Here is a 24,322-nt window from a genome sequence, read left to right on the forward strand (position 1 = left end):
AACCTGTGCCAGCTAACAGGCAGGAGTGTTCTAAGGACATCTTTAGTCTCTCACTGCTGCAGGCAGAGGTTTCCATCTGCTTCAAAAGGGCTACAGACATACCAGTACCCAACAAGAGCAGGGTGAGCTGCCTCAATGGTGATCACCCAGTTACACCCATATCTACTGTGATGAAGCGCTTTGAGAGGTTGGTCATGGCCAAGATCAACTCCTGCCTAAGCAAGGACCTGGACCCACTGCAATTTGCCTATGATCACAACAGGTCTACAGCAAATGCAATCTCACTGGCTTTCCACTGGGCCATGGATCACTAGACAATTACAATTCCCGTGTCAGGCTGTTGTTTGATTACAGCTCAGTGTTCAACACAATCATACTCCCTCTACTAATCAACAATCTCTAAAACCTGGGCCCCTAGCTTCTTTTGCAACTGGATCCTTGACTTCTTCATTAGGTCCACGGTCATTGCAGATTGGAAATAACATCTCTTCCTCACTGACAATCGACATTGGCGTGCCTCAAGAATGCATGCTTAGCCCACTGCTCCACCCTCTACACCCATGAACATGTGGCTAGGCACATCTCAAATGCCATCTGTAAAATTGTTAGCAGAATTTCAGATGATGACGGGGAGGCATACAGGAGTGAGACAGGTCAGCTAGCTGAGTGATATCGCAAAAACAACCTTGCACTCAATGTCAGTAAGACCAAGGAATTGATTGTGGACCTCAGGAAGGGGAAGTTGAAGGTGCACACATTGGTCCTCATCAAGGTGAACAGTTTCAAATTCCTGGGATTCAACTTATCTGAAGATCTATCCTGGGCCCAATATTTTGATGCAATTAATTACAAGGAAGGCACAGCAATGGCTATATTCCATAAGGAGTTAGAGGAGATTTGGTATGTCACTAAAGACTCACAGATTTCTACAGATGTACTGTGGAGAGCATTCTAACTGGATGCACCATCTGGGATGGAGAGGCCATTGCAAAGGATTGGAAAGAGCTGCAGAAAGCTGCCTGCTCCATCATGGACCCCAGCTTCCCCAACATCCAGAACATCTTCAAAAGGCACTGCTTCAAAAAGGTAGCATCCGTCATTAAGGGCCCGCATCACCCAGGGTATGCCCTCTTCTCATTGCCACCATCAAAGAGGTGGTACAGGAGCCTGAAGACACACACTTAACGCTTTAGGTATAGCTTCTTCCTCCCTGCCTTAGATTTCTGAATGGACGTTGATCCCATGTACACTATCTCACTAACTTTCTTTTTTTGCACTAATTTATTTTTTATATATAGACAGTGGATTCCGGTTAACTGGGACAAATAGGGACGAGTATATCCTGGCCCAGTTAAGCAGCTGCCCCAATTAGCTGATGTTTTCACAGAAATAGTTAAAAAAGGTATAAAAAAGATAAACTACCATTTAATTGAGTAACAATTTATGTGTTTAAATGAAATACAGAACAAATTAGAACACTGAATACTACTACAGCACTATAAAACTGTGTATTAATTTGTTCCCTATAGTTATTGAGGGAGGAATTTTCGCCAGTTGCATCCTCCAAATCTTCATTTTCATTGTAACATTCAGGATGGCTGTTGATACCTTTAAATTCTTTATAGCTGAAGTAGTGAAATCATTTCATTTTCACCAGTGGCCGTTTCTGGCATCTCTAAGCCTGAATGCTTGGAACTGTAGATTGGAGACGAAAATAGCATACAATAAACTACATTAGGCCTCACTGACGTCTTATACAATTTCAACATAACATCCCAACTTCTGTACTCAGTACATTGATTTATGAAGGCCAACATGCCAAAAGCTTTCTTTATGACTCTATCAACCTGTGATGCCACTTTCAAGGAATTATGGATCTGTATTCCAAGATCCCCCTGTTCTACCGCACTCCTCAGAGCCCTACCATTCACTGTGTAAGACCTATCCTGGTTGGTCCTCCCAAAGTGGAATACCTTACACTCATCTACATTAAATTCCATCTTCCATTTCTCAGCCCATTTTTCCAGCAGGTCTAGATGCTGCTGCAAACTTTGATAGTCTTCCTTGCTATTCACTACATCCCCAATCTTGGTGTCATCCACCAATCTGGTGATCCAGTTTAACGGTTTGTCATCCAGATTGTTGATATAGAGTGGATGACAAACAACAACAGACTCAGCACCGATCCCTGTGCCACACCACTAGTCACAGCCCTCTAGTCAGAGAGGCAACCATCTACAACCACTCCTATGCTTCATTTGCGAGCCAATGTCTAATCTAATTTACTATCTCATCTTGAATGCAAAGCAACTGGACCTTCTTGACCTACCTCCAATGAGGAGCCTTGCTGAAGTCCACATAGACAGCATTCACTGCCTTGCGTTCATCAACTTTCCTGATAACCCTATAAGATTGGTTAGACATAACTTACTACACACAAAGCCATGTTGACTATCCTTAATCATTGCCTGTGTATACGAATATCTGGACCCTTAGAAAACCTTCCAATAATTTTCCCACTATTAATGTTAGGTTCACTGGCCTATAATTTCCTGGCTTATCCTTAGAGCCTTTCTTAAACAATGGAATAACATTAACTATCCTCCAATCCTCAGGCACCTCATCCATGGCAAAGGATGTTTTAAATAACTCTGCTAGGGCCCTGCAATTTTTGCACTAGCTTACCACAGCGACCAAGGGAACACATTATCAGGCCCTGGGGTTTATCTACCCTAATTTACATCAAGACAGCAAATACCTTCTCCTCTGTAGTCTGTATAGGGTCCATGAACTCAGTTTTGATCTACGGACTTGGTATTTGTCTCTTGAGTAAATACAGATGCAAAATATCCATTAAGATCTCTCCCATCTTTCAACCCTATGCATAGATTACCACTCTAATCTTCCAGAGGACCAATTTTGTCCCTTGCTATCCTTTTGCTCTTACTATATCTGCAGAAGCCCTTAGCATCCTGCTTCATGTTGCCTGCTTGAGCAACCACTTGTCTTGCTTTGCCCTCCTGATTTCCTTCATAAGTATTCTCTCACATTTCTTATACTTCGCAAGTACCTCATTTGTTTCTTCCTACCTTTACCTGCTATGGACCTCCTTCTTTTTCTTAACCAGGGCCTCAATATCTCTCAAAAACCAAGTTTCCATAAACTTGTTATCCTCACCTTTTATTCTGACAGGAACATACAAACTTTATACTCTCAAAATTTCACTTTAGAAGGCCTCCCACTTACCAAGTACACCTTTGCCAGAAAACAACCTATTCCAATTAACACTTGCCAGATTCTTAATGATACCATCAAAATTGTCCTTTCTCCAATTTAGAATCCCAACCCGAGGACCAGACCTATCCTTTTCCATAATTACCTTGAATAAATGGCATTACAATCACTAGGTACAAAGTGTTCCCCTATACAAACTACCTTGCTCTGTTTCATTCCTGAATAGGAGATCTGGTATTGCACCCTCTCTAGCTGGGACTTCTATGTACTGGTTAAGGAAACTTTCCTGAACACATTTGACAAACTTCCCCATCCAGCCCTTTTACAGTATGGGAGTCCCAGTTCAATATGCGGAAAGTTGAAATCACCTACTATCACAGCCTTATGTTTCCTGCAACAGTCTGTGATCTCCCTACAAATTTGCTCCTCTAAATCCTGCAGACTGTTGGGTGGTCAATAATACAATCTCATTAACATGGTCATACCTTTCTTATTTCTCAGCTCTACCCATAAAGCCTCTCCAGATGAGCTCTCTGGTCTGTCCTGATTGAGCACTGCTGTGATATTTTCCCTGACTAGTAATGTCACCCCTCCCCTTTTAATCCCACCTGCTTTATCATGTCAAAAATAATACAACCCTGGAACCCTGAGCTGCCAATCCTGCTCCTCCTGCAACCAAGTCTCACTAATGGCTAAGATGCCACAAATTCCATGTGCTGATCCATGCTCTAAGCTCATCCACCTTTCCTGCAATATTCCTTGCATTCAAATATATGCAGCTCAGAATATTAGTCCCACCATGCTTAACCTTTTGATTTCTGACCTTGTACATGACTTAACAACATCTTTCTCCACAAACATTCTGCTATCTGTTCTAGCACTCTGGTTCCCATCCCCCTGCAACTCTAGTGCATATCCCACCCCCACCCCCACCCCCTGCTCCCATCCGTGCAGCACTAACAAACCTTCCTGCTAGGATATTAGTCCCCCTCCAGTTCAGGTGCAAACTGATCTTTCTGTACAGATCCCACCTTTCCTGGAAGAGAGCCCACTGAACTCAAAATTAGAAGGCTTCCCTCTTGCACCAACTCCTTAGTCAAGTGTTAAACTGTATGATCTTCCTATTTCTGGCCTCACTAGCACATGGCATGGGTAGCAATCCTGAGATCAAACCCTGGAGGTCCCATCCTTAAACTTTGCACCTAACCTCCTAAAGTCACTTTGGAAGTCCTTGTCACCCATCCTACCAATATCATTGGTACCAACGTCAACTACAGCCTTTGGTTGCTCAACCTCCTTGGACTTGATCTGAAGTTTCTCTGACCCTGGCACCCAGGAGGTAACAAACCATCTGGGAATCTCATTCTCATCCACAGTACCTCCTTTCTGTTCCTCTAACCAATGTATCCCCTATCACTCCAGCTCACCTCTTTCCTTCCCTTCCCTTCAGAGCCACAGATCCAGACTCAGTGGCAGAGACACGCTCGCTGCGACTTCTCCCTGGTTCGCTCCTCCAACAGTATCCAAAGCAATATACTAATTATTGAAGGGAATGGCCACAGGGGTACTCTGCACATTCTGCCTCATCCCTTTCCTTCTCCTGACAGTCGCTCAGGTACCTGTCTCCTACAACTTAGGGTTTCATCCAAGACTTCACCTGAATTCTCTGCACTGGAATTAGCAATTGCTCCCTCTGCAGAATTGACATTTGGACCACTTGTGACTGGTGACTCACTGCTGTATATCCCACTTCTAACTAACTACAAAAGTTTCAGTTTCTAAGTCTGTGCATGTGTGAGGTCAAGTCCAGGATGTCTTCAGCTTTATTCATTTACGTAGACACTGATCCCTGGTCAAGTGACAATCTCAAAAGACTTAAGGACAAGAAAGATAGGTCAAGGATGGTGATAGTGGTTGGGCTGGTGTGAAAGGGGTTAGAAACATGAGATACACAAGGTGTAGTCTGTAAATCAGAAGAAATTGTGTTATATGGGCAAAATGGGGATTGAGAGAAAATTATTATGAGCCTACCATCGTTTTCAATGGCCACTGAAGAGGTCATAATGATCAGTCTCTTCTCAGAAGAACGAGCACTTTCCAACAAGATCCAATGAAATATTCACTGAACATGAGCACATTGTCAATTCATCCAAAGGCATGCAGTATGAAATGTGCTTTGCAATCCTCAGTTATTTGACATTATTACTTGGAGGAAAAATTTACAAACTATAAACAAATAGGAAACTTTGTTTTGGTAATAATTTTGCTTAAAATTTATAAATACACATTGTAATTTAGTGGTATAATATAATTATTCATCTACATATCAATACTTAAGAATGGATAAACATTTCTCCCTGTACTGACATGCAAATAACTGTTCTTCTTGCCATGTTGACCTTTAAACTTGCAATGCTCGATTAATCAGTTTCTTCTTTGCCGGTGTGAGTTTATCTGGAAATTTGATATCAAACTGGATGATGAGATTTCCTTTTTTTAATGGATCTTTGGATAAAGGCATTCCTTCTCCTGGGACTACCTTGGTGTATTTAGGACTGTGGGAAGAAAAAAGATGAGTTACCAGAAACAGAGTACATTTTCTATAAGTTCAAGAGCAGAGTCCACAGTTCTATACAAAAATCTACTAAATATTAAATTTGGAAATGGGGGTAATTATAAGAGATGTCTCTTTCTTAAGTTGGGTGGTTAAATTTAAAATATTTATTGCTAATTCCTTACAACAAGGGCTGATTCAGTTTTTTTGGATGTTTTGTCAGCATAAATGCAAAATAATTTTGCCAACACAGGAAATAACTAATAAGGATTCCAATATGGATTAGTGCTTCTTCTGAGAGCTAGTTAGAGATGCTGGTGCAGGTACTGTATTGTTGTTACTGTATTTAGAGATCCATCATTCCTTGAAAGGGGTGTCACAGGTAGACAGGGTCATAAGGAAAGCTTTTGGCACATTGGCTTCCATAAATCAAAGTACTGAATACGGGATTCAGGTGTTATGTTGAAATTGTATAAGACGTTGGCAAGGCCTAATTTTGAGTATTGTGTGCAGTTTTAGAGTTATAGGCTCATAGAAAGTACATCACAGAAACAGGCCCTTTGGCCCATCTAGTCCTCGCCAACTATTCTAGCTGCCTACACCCATCAACCTGCTCCGGAACTATAGCCTTCCATTCCCATCTACAGTGGAGCAACTCTGTAGAATTTGCTACATCTCTGCATAAATATGACCTAAAATGTGATCAGATCTTCATGCAAGTCCTAAACCTAAAGAGAACCCAATTAAATAAATAACACAAAAAACATTACACTTGTTCATTTACTTATTGAGAGAAATGATCCAATATCATATGTGTTTGTTGGAAAAAGTATGTGAACCTCTGGGGTAATGCTTTCTACAAAAGCTATTTGGAGTCAGGTGTCCCAATCAATGAGATGAGTTTGGAGGTATGAGTTGTAGAGGTGCCCTGCCCTATAAAAAAGACACACAAAGTCAGGTTACTGCCAGAGCACTGCTCTTCTCAAGAGAGATCTGTTTATGTGCATCATGCCTCAAAACAACTTTCAGAAGATTTTAGAAGAATTGTAGAGATCCATGAAGCTGGAAAAGGCTACAAGAGCATTTCTAAAGACCTGAGTGTTCATCAGTCCACAGTAAGAGAAATTGTCTACAAATGGAAGTAGTTCAGTACTGTTGCTACTCTGCTAGGAGCAGGTGCCTTGCAAAGATCACACCAAGAGCACAAGGTGCAATGCTGAAGGAGGTGAAAAAGAACCCAGGGCAGCAGCAAAAGACCTGCAGAAATCTCTAGAACTTGCTAAAGTCTCTGTTCATGTTTCCACTATAAGAAAAACACTGGACAAGAATGGTGTTCATGGAAGGACACCACAGAGGAAACCACTGCTCTCCAAAAACACATTGCTGCACGTCTCAAGTTTGCAAAAGACCACCTAGATATTCCACAATGCTTCTGGTTCAATGTTCTGTGGACAGATGAGACAAAAATTGAACTTTTTGGCAGAAATAAGGAAATGGCTGAGGCTTTGAATGACTATTTTGTATTGGTCTTCATGGTGGAGGACGTATCTAACATGCCAAAGAGAGATGCTATGAATGTAATGGGATGTGAAGACCTCAATACAAAAGTTACCACTAAAGAGATAGTGCTGAGCAAACTTGTGGGCCTAAAGATAGACAAGCTCCCTGGTCCTGATGGAATACATCCCAGGGTACTGAAAGAAATGGCAGAAATTATAGTGGTGATGATTTACCAAAATTCTCTGGACTCTGGGCAGGTCCCAGCGGATTGGAAGATGGCGAATGTCACACCACTGTTCAAAAAAGGATGTAGGCGAAAGGCAGGTAACTATCGCTCAGTTAGTTTAACATCTGTAGTTGGGAAAATGCTTGAAGCTACCATTAATGGAGAATGGTTAGACATGACCTACCATGCATGAAGCCGTGCTGATATCCTTAATCAGTCCATGTCTATCCAAATACTTATATATCTGATCCCTTAGAATACCTTCCAATAACTTTCCCACTACTGATATCAGGCTCACTGGCCTATAATTTCCTAGTTTATTTTTACAGCCTTTCTTAAACAGCGGAACAACATTATCTATTCTCCAATTCTCTGGTACCTCATCTACCTACAGCAAAGATGCAAATAAAATTGAAAGTCTGCAGGGAAAATTTACAAGGATGTTGCTGGGACTTCAGGACCCAAATTGAATAGGTTAGGGCTTTAATCCCTAGAGTGTAGAAGAATGAGGGTAGATTTGATAGAGGTATACAAAATCATAAGGGGTATATAAAGGGTAAATGCAAGCAGGCTTTTTCAACTGGGGTTGGGTGAGACTAGAACGATAGGTCATAGCTTCAGGGTGAAAGGTGAAATTTTAAGAGGAACATGAGGGGAAACTTCTTCACTCAGAGAGTGGTGAGAGTGTGGAATGAGCTGCAAGCACAAGCGATGGATGTGGTGTGATTTCAACACTTAAGAGACATTTGGTTAAGTATATGGATGAGAGGGGTACGGAGGGCTCTGGTCCAGTGCAAATTGATGGGACTAGGCAGACTAATGGTACGGCATGGGCTGAGGGGTCTGTATCTGTGCTGTAATTTTCTATGAGTAGTCATCAACAAGTGTAGGAGGAAACTCCAGTGCTGAGGTATGTAGTTGGCATTCAGCATTGGAGACTGCTTGAAGTGATAATACTGGAAAGAATGCAATCCAGACTATGCCACTAAAGACCAGAGACAGTTTTTAGGATTTGAGCAGAGGAATAACATATGTAAAGAAGTAGAAATGTTAGAGAGAGAAGTAGTACCACAGTAGAGAGCAGCAGGCTAAGAAATATTACGAACAATATGAAGATTGGCTCAGAATGTTTGTATAAAAACATGCAAAGTGTAGATAATAAACTGTGGTGTAAATGGACATGAGACAATGAAGTAAAAATGATTAGGGCAGGGTGCTTAATATTTGGATACATTTTCAATAAGTATATGTAAACAATAATGGGAGGTGCGAGGCAGAATCCATTTATTAGAGCTGAAAAGCAAATATGATCATGCCACAAGCACCATTCTGACATTAAGCCTTCAAACATTAAGAGAAGAGAGGGGGAGTGGGGCGGGGGTAGAGAGAAAAGCAAATTTGTAAGGTGGTTATACAGATGTACAAAACTATGGAGTGGTAAATCTGAGGGTCAAGAGCCAATGTTACAGTAAAGAGAAAGGACTTTCCAAAATATAGAACTTTCTTGGTCAGTATGTTGTTGGAAGGAGGAGGAGGAATAGGGCCAAAAACAACTCTTGGGTAAGAGCGAACATCATAAGTTTTAGAATGATGATGGAGAATGGCAAGGAACAATCTGAAGCTGAATTCAAACTGACTGAGAGCTAAATTCAATGGGATGAGAGTGAATCTAGCCAAGAAAGGAAAGAAGGAAAAACCAGCACAGAAAAAATAGGAAAGGAAATGTGGGAGAAGATGCTCCAAGTAGAGTATACAGACATTTCTACTGGAGAGAAAGGGAACTAAAGCCAGGCCTACTAGCATTACAATTGTGAAATGCCTCTTCAAGAAAGGGCATGCTATAGTTACTGCATATTACTATAGTTATAATAATCATGGAAAAGATTAAAAGATAGGTTTGAGGCAAGCCATCACAGTTTTGTAAAAGACAGTTCACATTTGACTAATCAAGTTAAATATGTTGACAAATTAATATGGAAGAATGATGATTGAATGGTGTAGATGTTTAATACATTGATTTTCAAAACCATTTAAAAGAGAAGCACATAAAAGGCTAGTTATCAAAATTGAGCCCTATGGAATAAAATGGTCAGCATCAGCTTTAATAAGCAATTAGTTTATTAAATTGGGTCTCATCAGCAAGAACAATGAGTCAGCATACAGAGAGGAGGTGCAGCGGCTAACAGACTGGTGCAGAGCAACAAAACAAAAGAGATGGTTGTCGACTTCAGGAGGACACGGAGCCACCACTCTCTGCTGAACATCAACGACTCCTCCGTAGGGATCGTTAAGAGCACCAAATTTCTTGGTGTTCACCTGGCAGAGAATCTCACTTGGTCCCTCAACACCAGCTCCATAGCAAAGAAAGCCCAGCAGCGTCTCTACTTTCTGCAAAGGCTGAGAAAAGTCCATCTCCCACCCCCCCATCCTCACTACATTCTACAGAGGTTGTACTGAGAGCATCCTGAGCAGCTGCATCACTGCCTGGTTCAGAAATTGCACCATCTCGGATCGCAAGACCCTGCAGCGGATAGTGAGGTCAGTTGAGAAGGTCATCAGGGTCTCTCTTCCCGCCATTACAGACATTTACACCACACACTGCATCCATAAAGCAAACAGCATTATGAAGGACCCCACGCACCCCTCATACAAACTCTTCTCCCTCCTGCCATCTGGCAAAAGGCACCGAAATATTCGGGCTCTCACAACCAGATTATGCAACAGTTTCTTCCCCCAAGCCATCAGACTCCTCAATACCCAGAGCCTGGACTGACACCAACCTACTGCCCTCTACTGTGCATATTGTCTTGTTTATTATTTATTGTAATGCCTGCACTGTTTTGTGCACTTTATGCAGTCCTGGGTAGGTCTGTAGTCTAGTGTAGTTTTTGTATTGTTCATGTCGCACCATGGTCCTTAAAAACTTTGTCTCGTTTTTACTGTGTACTGTACCAGCAGTTATGATCGAAATAACAATAAAAAGTGACTTGACTTGACTTGACTAGTTTAAGGGCAGGAAACTGTGTGTTAGGGTAAATGTCAATTTTCAGATTGGAGATTCATATGCAATGGTGTTCCCCAAGGGTCCAGTTAGCCTATTTTGATAAATGGGATTGACTTGCAAATTGAAATACAATGAAATTTCAAAATTGAGGTGCAGTAAACAGTCTGAAGGGCACCAATCAATTGCAACAATAAACAGATTGGCAAGAAAAGACATACAATTGGCCAACAATTAAACAGAGTAAATACTTACTGGACAATGTCATTGACTGGAATGCTGAGAAACCTGTCATCTAGAGTCTCAATTTCCACAGTGTAACCTGTTAAAGCCTAAAATCCAAATTTACCAAGAATTATTATGATTTATGAATTGCACAAAAGCTCAAATCATAAAAATATGTATTATTCAACTGTTGATATATTCATTGGTAAATTAAAAATTTTCTCTTTTTTATGAATTGAAGTTGTTTTACCTGTTGGAGCATCAGAATCGGGGTTATTATCACTGCCTTATATGACATGGCATTTGTTGCTTTGCTGTAGCAGTACAGTACAGACATAAAATTACTATCAATTACAAAATAAATAAATGGTGCAAATAAAAGAATAATGAGATAGCGTTGTTGGGTTCGTGGACCATTCAGAAATCTGAAGGCAGAGGGGGAGGAGCTGATCCTATAACGCTGAGCGTGGGTCCTCAGGCTCCCACACTCCCTGTGGTAGTAACGTGAAGGCGGTACATCCCAGATGGTGGGAGCCCTTCATGATGGACGCTGCCTTCTTAGGGCACCACCTCTTGAAGATGTTCTTGACAGTGGAGATGGTTACGCTCATAGAATCTACAACCTTCTACAGCCTCTTGCGATTCTGTGAATTGGAGCCTCCATACCGGGCTTTAATACAACCATTTAGAATGGTCTCCACATGCATTTACATGAAATTTGCAGGAGTCTTTGGTATAATAACAAATTGCTTTAAACTACTAACATTGTAGAGCCACTGAATTGCCTTCTTTGTGATTACGTCAATGTGCTGGGCACAGGACAGCTCCTCCGAGATGTTGTCACTCAGGAGACTTGTTCACCCTTTCCACCGTTGACCCCTGAATGTGGAATGGTGCATGCTCTCTTGACTTCCCCTTCCTGAAGTCCACAATCTTGTCTTCCTGACATTGAGTGCGAGGTTGATCTTGCACAAAACCAGCTGATCTACCTCACTCCTGTAAGCTTCCTCGTGGTCTTCTGAGATTTTGCCAAGAACAGTGGAGTCCTCTGCAAATTTACAGATGGTACTTGAGCTGTGCTTAGCCACACAGTCATGAGCGTAGAGCAGCAGGCTCCCTGAAATGTGCCTGTGTTGACTGTTAGTGAGGACAAGTTATCTATACTGACAGTAGTCTCATGTACTGTTCCATGGACAGTATAGCTTCTTGATCTATGCCTCATCAGTAAAAACCGGCAGATATTTAACAGTAGTGGCCGCAGCTGAACTTGATCCTGTTCTCATATAACATTTATAGATCCCTGATTTCTAGAAGGATTGCAAGGCAAGTATCAGGGAGCTCTGATTTTTTTTTTGCTCTCTTCGCTAATCTAGGGCCATTTGCATTAAAATTATATAAATACATAAAAGTATTTCTGTAAATGTAATGATTCATTCAGCAGTGGTAGAATACCTGGTTTGTTCTTCCATTGTGCTTCTCACATGGGGACCTCTAGCTCTCAGTCAGATTATTAATAGAAGCAGATCAAATGCACCATCCCAGCACCAAATTAAGAGTTCAAATCAATCCATTTATCTCATAGATATTCCATTCATTTGACAAAGCACATATAAATTTAAAATTTTACATTGGACTTTTTAAAAATAGAATTCTAAGTAGTTTCAAAGAACTTACATTTCTTAAAATAGGATATAAAAGAGCATCATTAATAATTCATAATCTATAGAGAATCAGGAAAATCCAATCTCCAATTTGCTGATGCTGGTCTTTACTAAGCTAGTGAACTTCAAACATGATTGATAATGGGAGATTTCAGTTGACCTCAGTGTCTTAAAGTGAAGAGAGTTTTGTTGAGCAAAGGAAAATACCAGCCAGGATTTTTGACATGACCAATATTTTATAATCCCATGTTGGGCCACATAAAGAGAAAACACTGGAACTAATTAACAGGTCTGGTGGCTTCTGTGAAAAAGGATTATTACTTCAGATTCACGCAAACACGAGGAAATCTGCAGATGCTGGAAATTCAAGCAACACACACAAAATACTGGTGGAACGCAGCAGGCCAGGCAGCATCCACAGGAGGAGGTACAGTCGACGTTTTGGGCCGATAGAAAATTTGTGGGCAGAACTGAAAAAGTGTGTGTGAGCAAGGAGGCCTACAAACCTGACTCAGTTACAGCAGTTCTGTCTGGAGGCATGGAACAAAATTCCAGCAACATACTGTGAGAAGCTTGTGGAAGGCTATCCAAATGTTTAACCCAAGTTAATCAATTTAAAGGCAATTCTACCAAATACTAACAAAGTGTATGTAAACTTCAGATCCACTGGGAAAGTGATGAAAGAAATAAAAGCTGAAATAAATCATTCTCTCTACTATTATTCTGACATTTCACATTCCTAAAATAAAGTAGTGATCCTAACTGACCTAAGGCAGTGAATGTTTTCTAGGATTAAATGTCAGGAATTGTGAAAAACTGAGCTTAAATGTATTTGGCTAAAATGTATGTAAACTTCTGACTTCAACTGTATGTCAATTGATATGTTAATGCCCAGGAATTTAAAGCTGCAACTTGAGTTAGTTGGGGCCTAGACTCACTCAGCCAGGTAGCAGAGTGAGTTTGATCCTTATCTTGAATCTTCAGTCACAGCTTCCTGATTATTACTCTATGTCATCAGAAGGAACTGGGTGGTGATGTCACCAGTAATTTCTTGTGAGGAAAATGTATGTGTCATGGGGATTCTTGGCCATACCACCATGACTTTTCTTGGTTTTACAGGTGTCCCATATCAAGTTCCAACTGTTCAAACAGTTTTTATTTCAGGTATAGAAATTACAGTACAATTGTAGATGGACACCAACCCTATTTCTCATGGACTACACTACTTCAATAGGACAGTTGTAGCTATGAGGCCTGGAGGCTGTTGGGCTTGCAGAGCTATAATAATTAATCGCAGCTATGAGAACTGCACAGAAGCAAGTGAAATGAGTGACCAAGATGGAGCATAATCTGGCTCATTAGGTCTGGTGTTTGTATTACTGAACAAAGTCAATGAGTTTCCATATGATTAACCTAAAGCTTTCTGAAGATCACAAAATACCCATCTGATATGAATTCCATCACCAACTTTCTAATATCTTCAAAATATTGAATCAAGTTGGAAAAATGGGACATACTCTTTTAGAAGCTGTATCAGAATTCCCAAATGATTTTTTTCTGAATGTCATCATAAGTACCCACTAACACTTTTTAGTACCCTCCAAGAGGATCACAACCTTGTCCTGGTTTCAAGGCTTGCATTCTCAATGACCCAGACAGCAATGCTGGCCAGAGACAGAGCCTTATGCTTCAGCCCTTGGTAGGGTCATCCGTGCCAAAAAGGTCAAAATGTAGAGGCCAGACTAAGAGTGGTTCATCAGTAATTCAGATCCAGGGGTTCCACTCAGGGCTAACAACACTGACTGGTCAAACAAAACTGTAACGGAAGCAGCAACGAAGAATCAAGACCTTCATTGCTGCCCTAAACGCCAGGAGTGCAATAAGTAAGTACGTACTTACTAGTACAGGCCAAAATCAAATTATTGGTTTAATTTTAATATTTGTCAGGTTGTCATTAGGAAAGTTTGAACAGGTAGGTTAGTATCTGCTGGAGTTTAAACAGCAAGAAGGGATTTAATTGAAAAGTTAAGTACCTGATAGGTCTGGACAGGAAGAATGTGCAGAAAATGTTTACTCTTGAAGCTTTTGAAGCTCAAGGTGACAGTTTTTTTTCTTTCTGGTGGTCATGATAATTTGGAACTATCTTCCTTAAAGGGCAGTGGAAGCAAAGTTTTTGGATATTTTTAAGGCAGATATATAGGCTGTTGAAAAGCACGGAGGTGAAGGCAGACTGAGTTGAACGTGTGATTAGTCATAATGACTCTGGCATGAAGAATTGTGTGGCTTTCATCTGATCCTAATTTTTTACGTTCCTGGTTTTGTTTGTGCTTTTATACTTTGGCAGAGTAGACTCAGAGGGCCAAATGGTGTAATTCTGCTCCAATGTCTAATGGTCTTACATACCTACAGCTTGCACATACCTTTGCCAACTCTATAGGAGCATTGTAAATGAGATCATTTTTGTCACGGCAGAACCATGGGTGTGGTTTCTCTTTCACAACAAATATTATGTCTGACGGAATATTATTTGGACCCTGCATGAAACAAAAGTAATAAATCTCATTAACGATTGCGAATTAGCAGTTAAATTTCTTAGTACTTACAAGCATCATTCAAGGAATCATTGTTTATAACTTTTAACAATTAAAGTAGACATATTTTATATTATCATATAACCAACTTAGAAACATGGGTCACTGAGGCAAATAACATTGACGTTTGATTGCCAGAATATAAGAGAATCAGAATAAGAATCAGGTTTAATCTCACTGGCAGATGTTATGAAATTTGTTTTATGCCAGAAGTACAGTGCAATACACAATAAAATGCTATATATTACAATAAGAATTATTATATACAAAATAAGCTGTTCCCAGATTTGGAACCTGACCCGGATCTGGGCCATACCCTCCAAATATCCGGACCTGCCTCTCGGTTTTTTTGCACTACCTTACTTTCCATTTTCTATTTATGAGAGCGGGAAGCGCAGAATCAAATATCGCTGTGATGATTGTACGTTCTAGTATCAATTGTTTGGCGACAATAAAGTATAAAGTAGTGTAGAAAGAAAGCAAAATAAAGAAAAAAATAGTGAGGTAGTTTACATGGATTCATTGTCCATTCAGAATTCTGATGACAGAGGGGAAGAAGCTGTTCCTAAAACATTGAGTGTGTGTCTTCAGGCTCCTGTACCTCCTCTTAGATGGTAGCAATGAGAAGAGGGCATATCTTGGGTGATGAGGGTCCTTAATGATGGATGTTGACTTTTTGATGCAGCGCCTTTTGAAGTGTCCTCAATGTTAGGGAGGCTCGTGCCCATGATGGAGCTCCCAATACAGCCTCCTTTACATTGGTGAGAACCATCGTAAATTGGGGGACTGCTTCCTCGAGCACTTCCGCTTCATCCACCACAAGCAGAACTTCCCGGTGGCCAAATATTTGAAATTTGACACGATGGTCCATGGTCTCCTCTTGTGCCCAGATGAGGTCAGCCTCAGGGTAGGGGAGGAACACCTTACATTCTGTCTGGGTAGCCTCCAACCTGATGATATGAATATCGATTTCTCCCTCTGCTTAAAAAAAAATCCCCCCCATTCCTCTATTCCCCACTCTGACTGTTGTTTTAGCTCTTCTCATCTGCCTATCACTTCCCACTGGGTCCTCTCCTCCTTCCCTTTTTCCTATTGTCCACTTTCCCCTCGTATCAGATTCTTTCTTCTCTAGCCCTTGACTTTTCCCATCCACCTGGCTTCACCCATCACCTTCTAGCTAGTCTCCATCCCCTCCATCCCCAACCTTTTTATTCTGCTATCTTCCCCTTCCTTCTCAGTCCTGAAGATGGGTCTCGGCCCAATGGGTGCTCCTGACATGCTGAGTTCCTCCAGCATTTTGTGTGATGCTTTTGGAGTTGGACGAGTTTGCAAATTCCTGCAGCTCTTGCCAATCCTTGGTAGTGATATGGATGTAACCTTCCAGTGATATAGATGGATATTGATATGGGCTTGCACAGCATCTCTGATGGTAATGTTCCACAAACCATGTAATATGTTTCATGAGGAAATCTGCAGACGCTGGAATTTCAAGCAACGCACACAAAAAATGCTGGTGAACGCAGCAGGCCAGGCAGCATCTATAGGAAGAGATACAGTCGACGTTTCGGGTCAAGACCCTTCGTCAGGACTAACTGAAAGAAGAGATAGTAAGAGATTTGAAAGTGGGAGGGGGAGATCCGAAAAGATAGGAGGAGACAGGAGGGGGAGGGATGGAGCTAAGAGCTGGAAAGTTGATTGACGAAAGGGATATGAGGCTGGAGAAGGGAGTAATACGTTTGATGTTTTTACTGTTACTGTTGGCTTTTTGCCTTCTTAAATGATTCCACTTAAAAGTAGCTAAAACTATTAGGCCAGATTTTCCAAAGTGAAGATCACTGTCTGTACTTGGTGCTTGATTTCCTTTAACTTATATTTGGAATCTAGAAGGAAGACCTTGGTGCCTTAATCAGTTCTGCAAGTGAGCGGCAAGATCTGAATGAAAGAAGACACCTGTAAATTGGTCAAGATTCAAGTTATTTATCACTTGTACATCAAAACACACAGTGAATTGCTGTGTTCGTGTTAACAACTAACACACTCGAGGGTGTGCTGTGGGCAGCCTGCAGATGGCACCACCCATTCCAATGCCAACATAGCATGCCCATAATGCTTGGCAGAACAACACAAAACACAACAAAACAGAACATAACAAGCAACAAAACAACAACAGCAAAGCAAGTCCCATTCCTCCCTCCCATACACACACGAACACAGTCCTCCAATCCCAGGACAGGCTGTCTTCAGACTCAAGTGGATTCGGACTAAGACACAGAGATACGCAGATTCGGGCTCCAGCCAAAGGGCCTCGGTCTCCAGACCGTTAATTTCGACTCTCAAGCCTCAGTCCTCGGTATCAATCCCAGGACCCGCTAATCATCCAATGAACTCTGGTCTCACTGATTCACAAACCCAAAGGATCATTGGACCCCATGCCTCCTGTCCACATGGAACATTGACTGCATAATCTGCTGACAACTCACTGGCCCTGGGAGGAGCATCCACCACCCTTGTCCATGCTGGTCTGCCAGCTCGACATCCGACCACAGATGACCCACATCTACATTGCTGACCTTCGAACAAGGAGCAGAGGTTTAGACTCCAGCCTGACCTCTAATTCCCCCCATGTTCCTGTTCCTAAACCCTAAGCTGATTCTTAACTCCTCTCCAAAAAAGAACCAAAAAAATAACAATTCTATCTGAGCTGCGACCTTGTTGGAGATCACAGCTCAGCGCCATCTTGGAAAGCCAGGCAGAAGCCGAGCATCTAGACTATCTCAGAAATGCTACTGTTATGTTTTGTAGCTCCAAACATTAAACTAATCAAAAGAAGATAAACAAGGGAGCCCGACAGATGGATGTAAACTTAGTTCTTTTAAATTTTTGGAGAGGCGCGCTAATGGCATGGTGCCATGGTGATGTGTGCCATTAGTGTACTTTTACATATAACACATAATGAATTAAACTGCAAAGAATCCTTAATCAGACAATAAATTTACAATGTTACTGAAATATTAAATACACAACACTCCTCCCTAACTCAATATAGAATATACCTCAACTTTTTTATATATGTACAGTATACACAGTGTACTATATACAAGGAGAAGGCAGAAGAATGCGGTTAAGGGAGATAATGAATCAGCCACGATGGAATGATGAAGCAGACTCAATGGGCCAAATGGCCTAATTCAGGTTTTGTGGTCTTATCTTCTAACTGAATTACTCATACCTATTCTGCCATTCAATGCTCACTAAACTTTATTTCAATTCCATCCATGTATCCATTCCCCTTAATAACTTTGTCTAACAAAAAACTTAAACAGTCTCAGAGTTAAAATTACTAATTGATTTAATGTGTGCTACTCTTTTTTTTTGCACTATTTGAATCCTCAGTTATTGTATGATTCATCTGAAATGGTTAAGGCAATGGTAGAGCATGAAAATTACTTACTTAATATTTCTGATGGTGGCAAGCCAGTCATCATAAACACACTCTAAAATTCTGCCTAGGTTATTGCAGGCCTGGAACTGAGAGCCCCTGTCTCTCATCATCAGCATAAACTGAAGTGAAATAGAGTCAGTGAAGGATACTGGCATGTGATGAATGGGTTATGACTGCTGCCAGGAAATTGGGCAGACAGTTCCAAGTTCGGTGAACCAGCTGGATGTTGAGGGAATTGAATCTTCATTCACTTTCAGTTCATACTGAAACTGATCTTGCTGGTTGGGGCCGAGGATTCAGCGGCATGCAGTGCAATCTATAACTCTCCACATCCGGGAAAAGTCCTCTATAGGTAACGCCAGGGCTCTCATTTTTCACCTCACTGAATTCACAGGGAGAATTGTTTAGCTTTGCTTTCTAGAGTAGAAAGCTTTGGTTACCTCCCTGACACAGCAGTGGAGTGAAAACTGAGCTGTAAATGACATCACCTGCTGCAGCCTGAGATTGTGGAATTAGCATTAGATCCCACACTAATGAGGGGAAAGGAGAAAACTGATAGAGATCACAAAAGAGAAAGGAAAGAAAAATAAGCAAAAATGCAAAATTTATTTAAAAAGATGTATGTTAAATATTACAATGCCTTGATGTAGCATAAGAAAAAGGAAACCATGAGTTGCAGTTGGCCATGAATTCCAGCTAACACATCAGATGAATATGAATGTAAGGTTCCTTGCAACTCAGTCACATGACTGGCTAGCTGAGTGCCTACTAAGGATGAATATCAATAAGAGCCTCAAGTTTGAGGCAGATGTAACTGGCATTAGAGTTAGCTGACACTTTAAATAACTATGTTAGGAATGGATAACTTCCCTTAAGGCTGCAAAATCACTCTGTTCATTTTCACTGCATTCTAATCTGTGGAAAAAAATATATATGATCTATCTCATACACAACAGATCAACCTGTGAACAGACGTTTAAAGTATAAGCAGGCATGTATTTTCAAGTTTAAAAAATTGTAAATATAAGTTGATTAAATCTGGTGTACTGTTCTGCAGCCCTTATTTAGTGTTGTTACTGAGCAATCAGCATAAAGCTAGAAATAAAATCAGTGACTTGATTGCACCCATTTTTTGTGAGAATGTATGAATAGGGAGAGGCACTCAGTTCAAATCTTTATTGTTATTCAGTATGAGCATGGTTGATTTGCCCAGCCCTTATATATTCTCTTCTTTGTCATTTCATTAAAGCTCTCAATTTCTTATCCTTAAAGAAACTAACTCTTCCTTTTTAAATAGCTCCAATGATCTCTCTTTGGATTAGAGTGTTCCAGAGATTCAGCAGTCTCTGCAAGAAGTTCTTTTGCACTTTGTCTTTAAATGATCACACCTTAATCATGGAAATATGCCTCCTTGTTTGAGACTCTCACTAATGGAAACATTTCAACATCTGCATTATCTTATGTCATCAGGATCTTATATACCTCAATATGGGTCACCTCTCATTTTTCTAAACCCCAAAGAATATCAATTCAATTTATTTTGCTGTTTATGAAAGAACAATCCTCCCTTCCCAGGAACTAGCCTAGTGCATCTCTTTTGAAATTGTAACAAAACTTCCCAATTTCTAAACTCCAACCCTCTTGCAATAAATGCCAACATGGCTTCCTAATGAATTGCTGCACCTTTCTGCCAACCTTTTGCAATTCATTCACAAGAACACCTAGAGCACTTTGTACTTTGCTCATCTGTAATCTTCCCCCATTAGCTAATAGTCTTACCAAAGTGCATGATCTGACATTTTCCCACATTAGACTCCATTTGCCAAGTTTTCACCCACTTACTCAACATCCTGTTGCAGAGTTTAAATATTCTCATTGTAAAATGCCCTCTCACCTATTTCTGTGTCATTGGCAAACTTACACTTTGCTCTTCTTTCACGTCTTTACTGTAAGTTGTAAATAAATGAGTGAATAATGAAACTGGTCCTTGGGTCACTTCAATAGTTATGTCTTTCCAACTCTCCCTAACCAATGGTCAATCCATGCTAACACAATTCCCCAAATACCATATGCTGTTCTCTCGTGCCACAGCCTTTCATGTACTAGCTTGTCAAGTGTCCTCTGATAGCTATTGGCTTTACTTTGTGCATGTGTGTGTGGTTGTGTGTGGGTGGGGGGGTTACATCCTCAAAGAACTCAAGCAACTTTGTAAAAATATAATTTACTTTTCATAAAACCATGTGGATGATATCAACCTTCATGAAATGACAAGCCATTTCTTCTTTAATTATAGACCCAGTACCTTGCTAATAACAGACATTAAACTAGCGGTCCTATTTTTGTCTCACTCTTTTCATGAACATTGGAGTCACGTTTGCAGTTTTCAATCTACTGATACTTCCCCGGAATTTTGAATAACTTCAACAAATCCTTGGAACCATTTCCTTCGTACCCCTCAGGTGCAGGCCATTGTGAACTGGGAGCTTGTCTGTCCATTAGTTTTTCCAAAGCAGATGACCCCTTTATGAACTGGGTGTTGCATTTCTAGAAACGGTCTGTAATGCAGTTTTCTCATAACATTTTATCTTTTTCACAAAAATTCCATGAGAGTGAATTTTATTCAGCATTTCAAGTTTTTGGTTAATAATTTTGTGAATGCTATAAGAGCAATTTCATTTTTTGAATGGCCATAATGAAGGGGGCTGTTTGTACCATGAACCTTGCAATAGTGATTTTACAAGTTCCTCAGTACTGTTTTAAACTAGGCCATCAGATATCTTTGGGATATTTCTGGAGTCTTCTACTGTGAAGACTGATGTAAATTCTTAATTTAACTTATCTGTTAGTTCCTTTTTTCCTGTTATTAATTTCCAAGTCTCACTCTCTAAGGGTTGCACACTAACTCAGTCAACCACTTATTTTCTGCAATAATTTTAGTACTGTCATTGGCAACATAGGATCCAGAACCATAGACAACAAAATAGCTTTTTAATTTTCCTTCTCTCCTAGCACCTTGTGAAACCTGCTACAACCATCCTAACTGGTACATGACTTCATTGCACTTAAGCCCGAGTTAAGCCTTGGATATTGACCTCTTATACACCATTTACAAGCTAAACACTGAATTGACAAAATAAGATCTTCATGCCTAAATATAGCTCAGAATTCTTGTAGGCAAAAATTAAAAGATCTACTTCTTTCCTGGGCGTAGAATTTTTAATATAACTCACAACTATATTTGGCGATCTCAAAGTATTGGCAGGCAGGAAAGGAATAACTGTCAACTACAGGCTAAAAATCTTTAAAAATAATTTGCCATTTGCTGCTTTCTCAAAAGCCAGATAGCTTTAAGAAAACAAGTTTTAAAAAAAATAATAATAGTTCTACCTTCTAGTGTCAGGTTATAACATGCTAATACTGCTGCTTCATGCAGGTAGTCATTGGATCAGCAAAGTACAACTGATAGAAATTTAGGTAGATTACATCATTATCATCTCAATCTTTTCCAATATTATACACTCAGTGGCCACTTTATTAGGTACACCCACTTGTTAATGCAAGTATCTAATCAGCCAATCATATAGCTGGTTCCTTAAGGTTGTTATAACCAGGGGTTGTGATGGGGGAAACAAACTCCCACTACCTATTAAATGCTCCCAATAGTATGTGCCTCAAATAGCTTCTGATAACCATGATCAGCTCCTGGCCTTCACACGTGGCTTAGCTACAAAGCCTGGTGGAACCATTTCTACTGACAGGAGAAGGGGCAAAGGCAGGTTAGTGGTGCCTTACTTGAAAAAGGATATACTGGCTTTGGAGATAGCACAGAGGAGGTTCACCAGGTAGAAGCCAGAAATGGGGGGGTTAGACTATGAGGAAAGATTGAGCCATCTGGAACTGAACTTGGTGGGATTCAGAAGAATGAGAAGAGATCTTATAGAAACATATAAAATTATGAAAGGGATAGAAAAGACAGGCAGGAAAGTTGTTTCCACTGGTAGGTGAGACTAGAACTAGGGGACACAGCCTCAAGATTTGGCAGAGTAGATTTAGGACAGAGATGGGGAGGAACTACTTTTCCCAGAGAGTGGTGAATCTGTGGAATTCTCTGCATAATAAAGCAGTGGAGGCTACCTCAGTAAATATATTTAAGACCAGGTTGGATAGAAGTTTGCATAGTTTGGGAATTAAGGGTTATGGGGAAAAGGTAGGTAGGTAGGTGGAGATGAGTCCATGGCCAGATCAGCCATGATTCTATTGAATGGCAGAGCAGGCTCGACAGACCAGATGGCCGACTCCTGCTCATATTTCTTGTGTTATTAACACTAGTCGCTTTGGGAAGATGGGGCTTGTCAACCATGGTTGGCAGCTCATTGAGAACAGGAAAACTCTGATCTAAAACCTCTACAGTCTTGCGACTATACCCTCTCATGGGAAGGCTTTAGGAATAAACCCTGAGGGAAAAATCCAGAGCTTGAGTTCCTAAGGCAGTCCGTTGAGGTCAACATTGACAGGCAACTGCTATGACAATGCTGGTACCAAACTGTACCAGTCTCTGCCGTTCCTTTGGGTTCTTTAGATGCGTGAAAAGGGAGAGCTTGCTCCATGGGAAACAGCTTGCTCTCCATATTGTAGTGACCAAGCTTGTGTATCTAGACAACTAGGATGCAACACCCGTGGTCAACCCTAACCAACGGAGGCCTCCCTCAATCATGTGGCAGTAACTCGATACATAAAAGCATGCAGACATGGGCAAGAGGTTCAGTTGTTCACTCAAACATCAGAATTGAGGAAAAATATGATCTACCTAAATTTGACCATGGAATGATTATTGATGCCAGATGGGGCGATTTGAGTATCTCAGAAACCACAGATCTCCTGGGATTTTCACGCACAACAGTCTTTCGAGTTTACAGAGAACAGCGTGATAAAGAAAAGTCATCCAGTGAGGGCTTAAATACCTTGTTAATGATGGAAGTCAGTGGAGAATGGCCAGGTTGGTTCAAGCTGACAGGAAAGGTGACAGTAACTCAAATAACCACATATTACAACAGTGGTGTGCTGAAAAGCATCTCTGAATGCACAGTGTCAAATCTTGAACTGGATGGGCAACAGCAGCAGAAGACCATGATGATAAACCTCCTGTACTTAATAAAGTGGCCACTGAGTGTTTGTGGTTGCTGGGAAAGGGATAGAATTTAAATGTGTTGAAATTAATTTTCAGTGCAGCTTTAAAAATATAATAAATAAACCAAAAATCTATTCCTAATCTTGAGAAAGGGAATGCTGTAAAGTGGGAAGAATTTCTGAAAGACGTTTCCTCGGATCATGCATAAAGCTAGCACTGTTCTTTCAACGTGGTTCTCCAGCCAGAAGTTAGCCTGCTTAACAGTTTAGACTTTCAATTGTGTAAAGAATATTCTGAATGAAGTAGGTTGCTATGGATGTGAGCTACTGGAAGGAGACTGTGGCGTCTAATACACAATTTAAGAGGTTAGGTTTCAATGATGTGAGTTCATGAAAGAGGAGAGGGATGTAGTGCATGCCTTTTCAGTAAAATCTTCCCTCTCCTTTCTATACCCGCATTATATCTGGAAGTGGGGTGAAGGGGAGGGGCGGATGGAAATGGATTGGGTATCAAGACTCGGTCTTTAAAGTTTCAAGATCTTATTCCAATTTGCTTTTCCTAGCCAGCAATTTTTATTTTCAATTACACTCCAAGTACCTGGTCTCCTTCATTTGGGAATGTGATTTTGGTTCCTGACAACCAGCCTGGTTTAACTTGAATGGTTAGAATCTTATCCTTAATGCTTGAAGTGTGACCATCTTCATTCATAACCTGTTTAATGATAACAAACAGAATGAATTGTAATTTAACATAAAATTAT

At 40.6% G+C, this 24,322-nt stretch overlaps 1 protein-coding gene across 2 annotated transcripts in view; it reads right to left on the reverse strand.

Moving 5' to 3' along the window:
* Positions 1–629: 629 nt before the first annotated feature.
* Positions 630–24,322, reverse strand: part of dnajb13 (DnaJ heat shock protein family (Hsp40) member B13) — a 55,224-nt gene continuing 31,531 nt past the window's right edge. Inside the window, exons 5-9 of one of the 2 annotated variants that reach the window (XR_011886554.1) lie at positions 24,160–24,273; positions 14,822–14,935; positions 10,771–10,847; positions 5,266–5,789; positions 630–1,695 (exon numbers count right to left, since the gene is read on the reverse strand). Coding sequence is in view for 1 of the 2 variants with exons in the window: in XM_072262800.1 (XP_072118901.1) it covers positions 5,636–5,789; positions 10,771–10,847; positions 14,822–14,935; positions 24,160–24,273 (459 nt within the window). In the remaining variant the exon portion in view is untranslated. Of the gene's footprint in view, positions 1,696–4,179; positions 5,790–10,770; positions 10,848–14,821; positions 14,936–24,159; positions 24,274–24,322 lie in introns of those variants that run through there. The other variant, XM_072262800.1, reaches the window with a different exon arrangement.

Source organism: Mobula birostris, chromosome 7 (assembly GCF_030028105.1).
Source record: "Mobula birostris isolate sMobBir1 chromosome 7, sMobBir1.hap1, whole genome shotgun sequence".
Lineage (NCBI taxonomy): Eukaryota > Metazoa > Chordata > Chondrichthyes > Myliobatiformes > Myliobatidae > Mobula > Mobula birostris.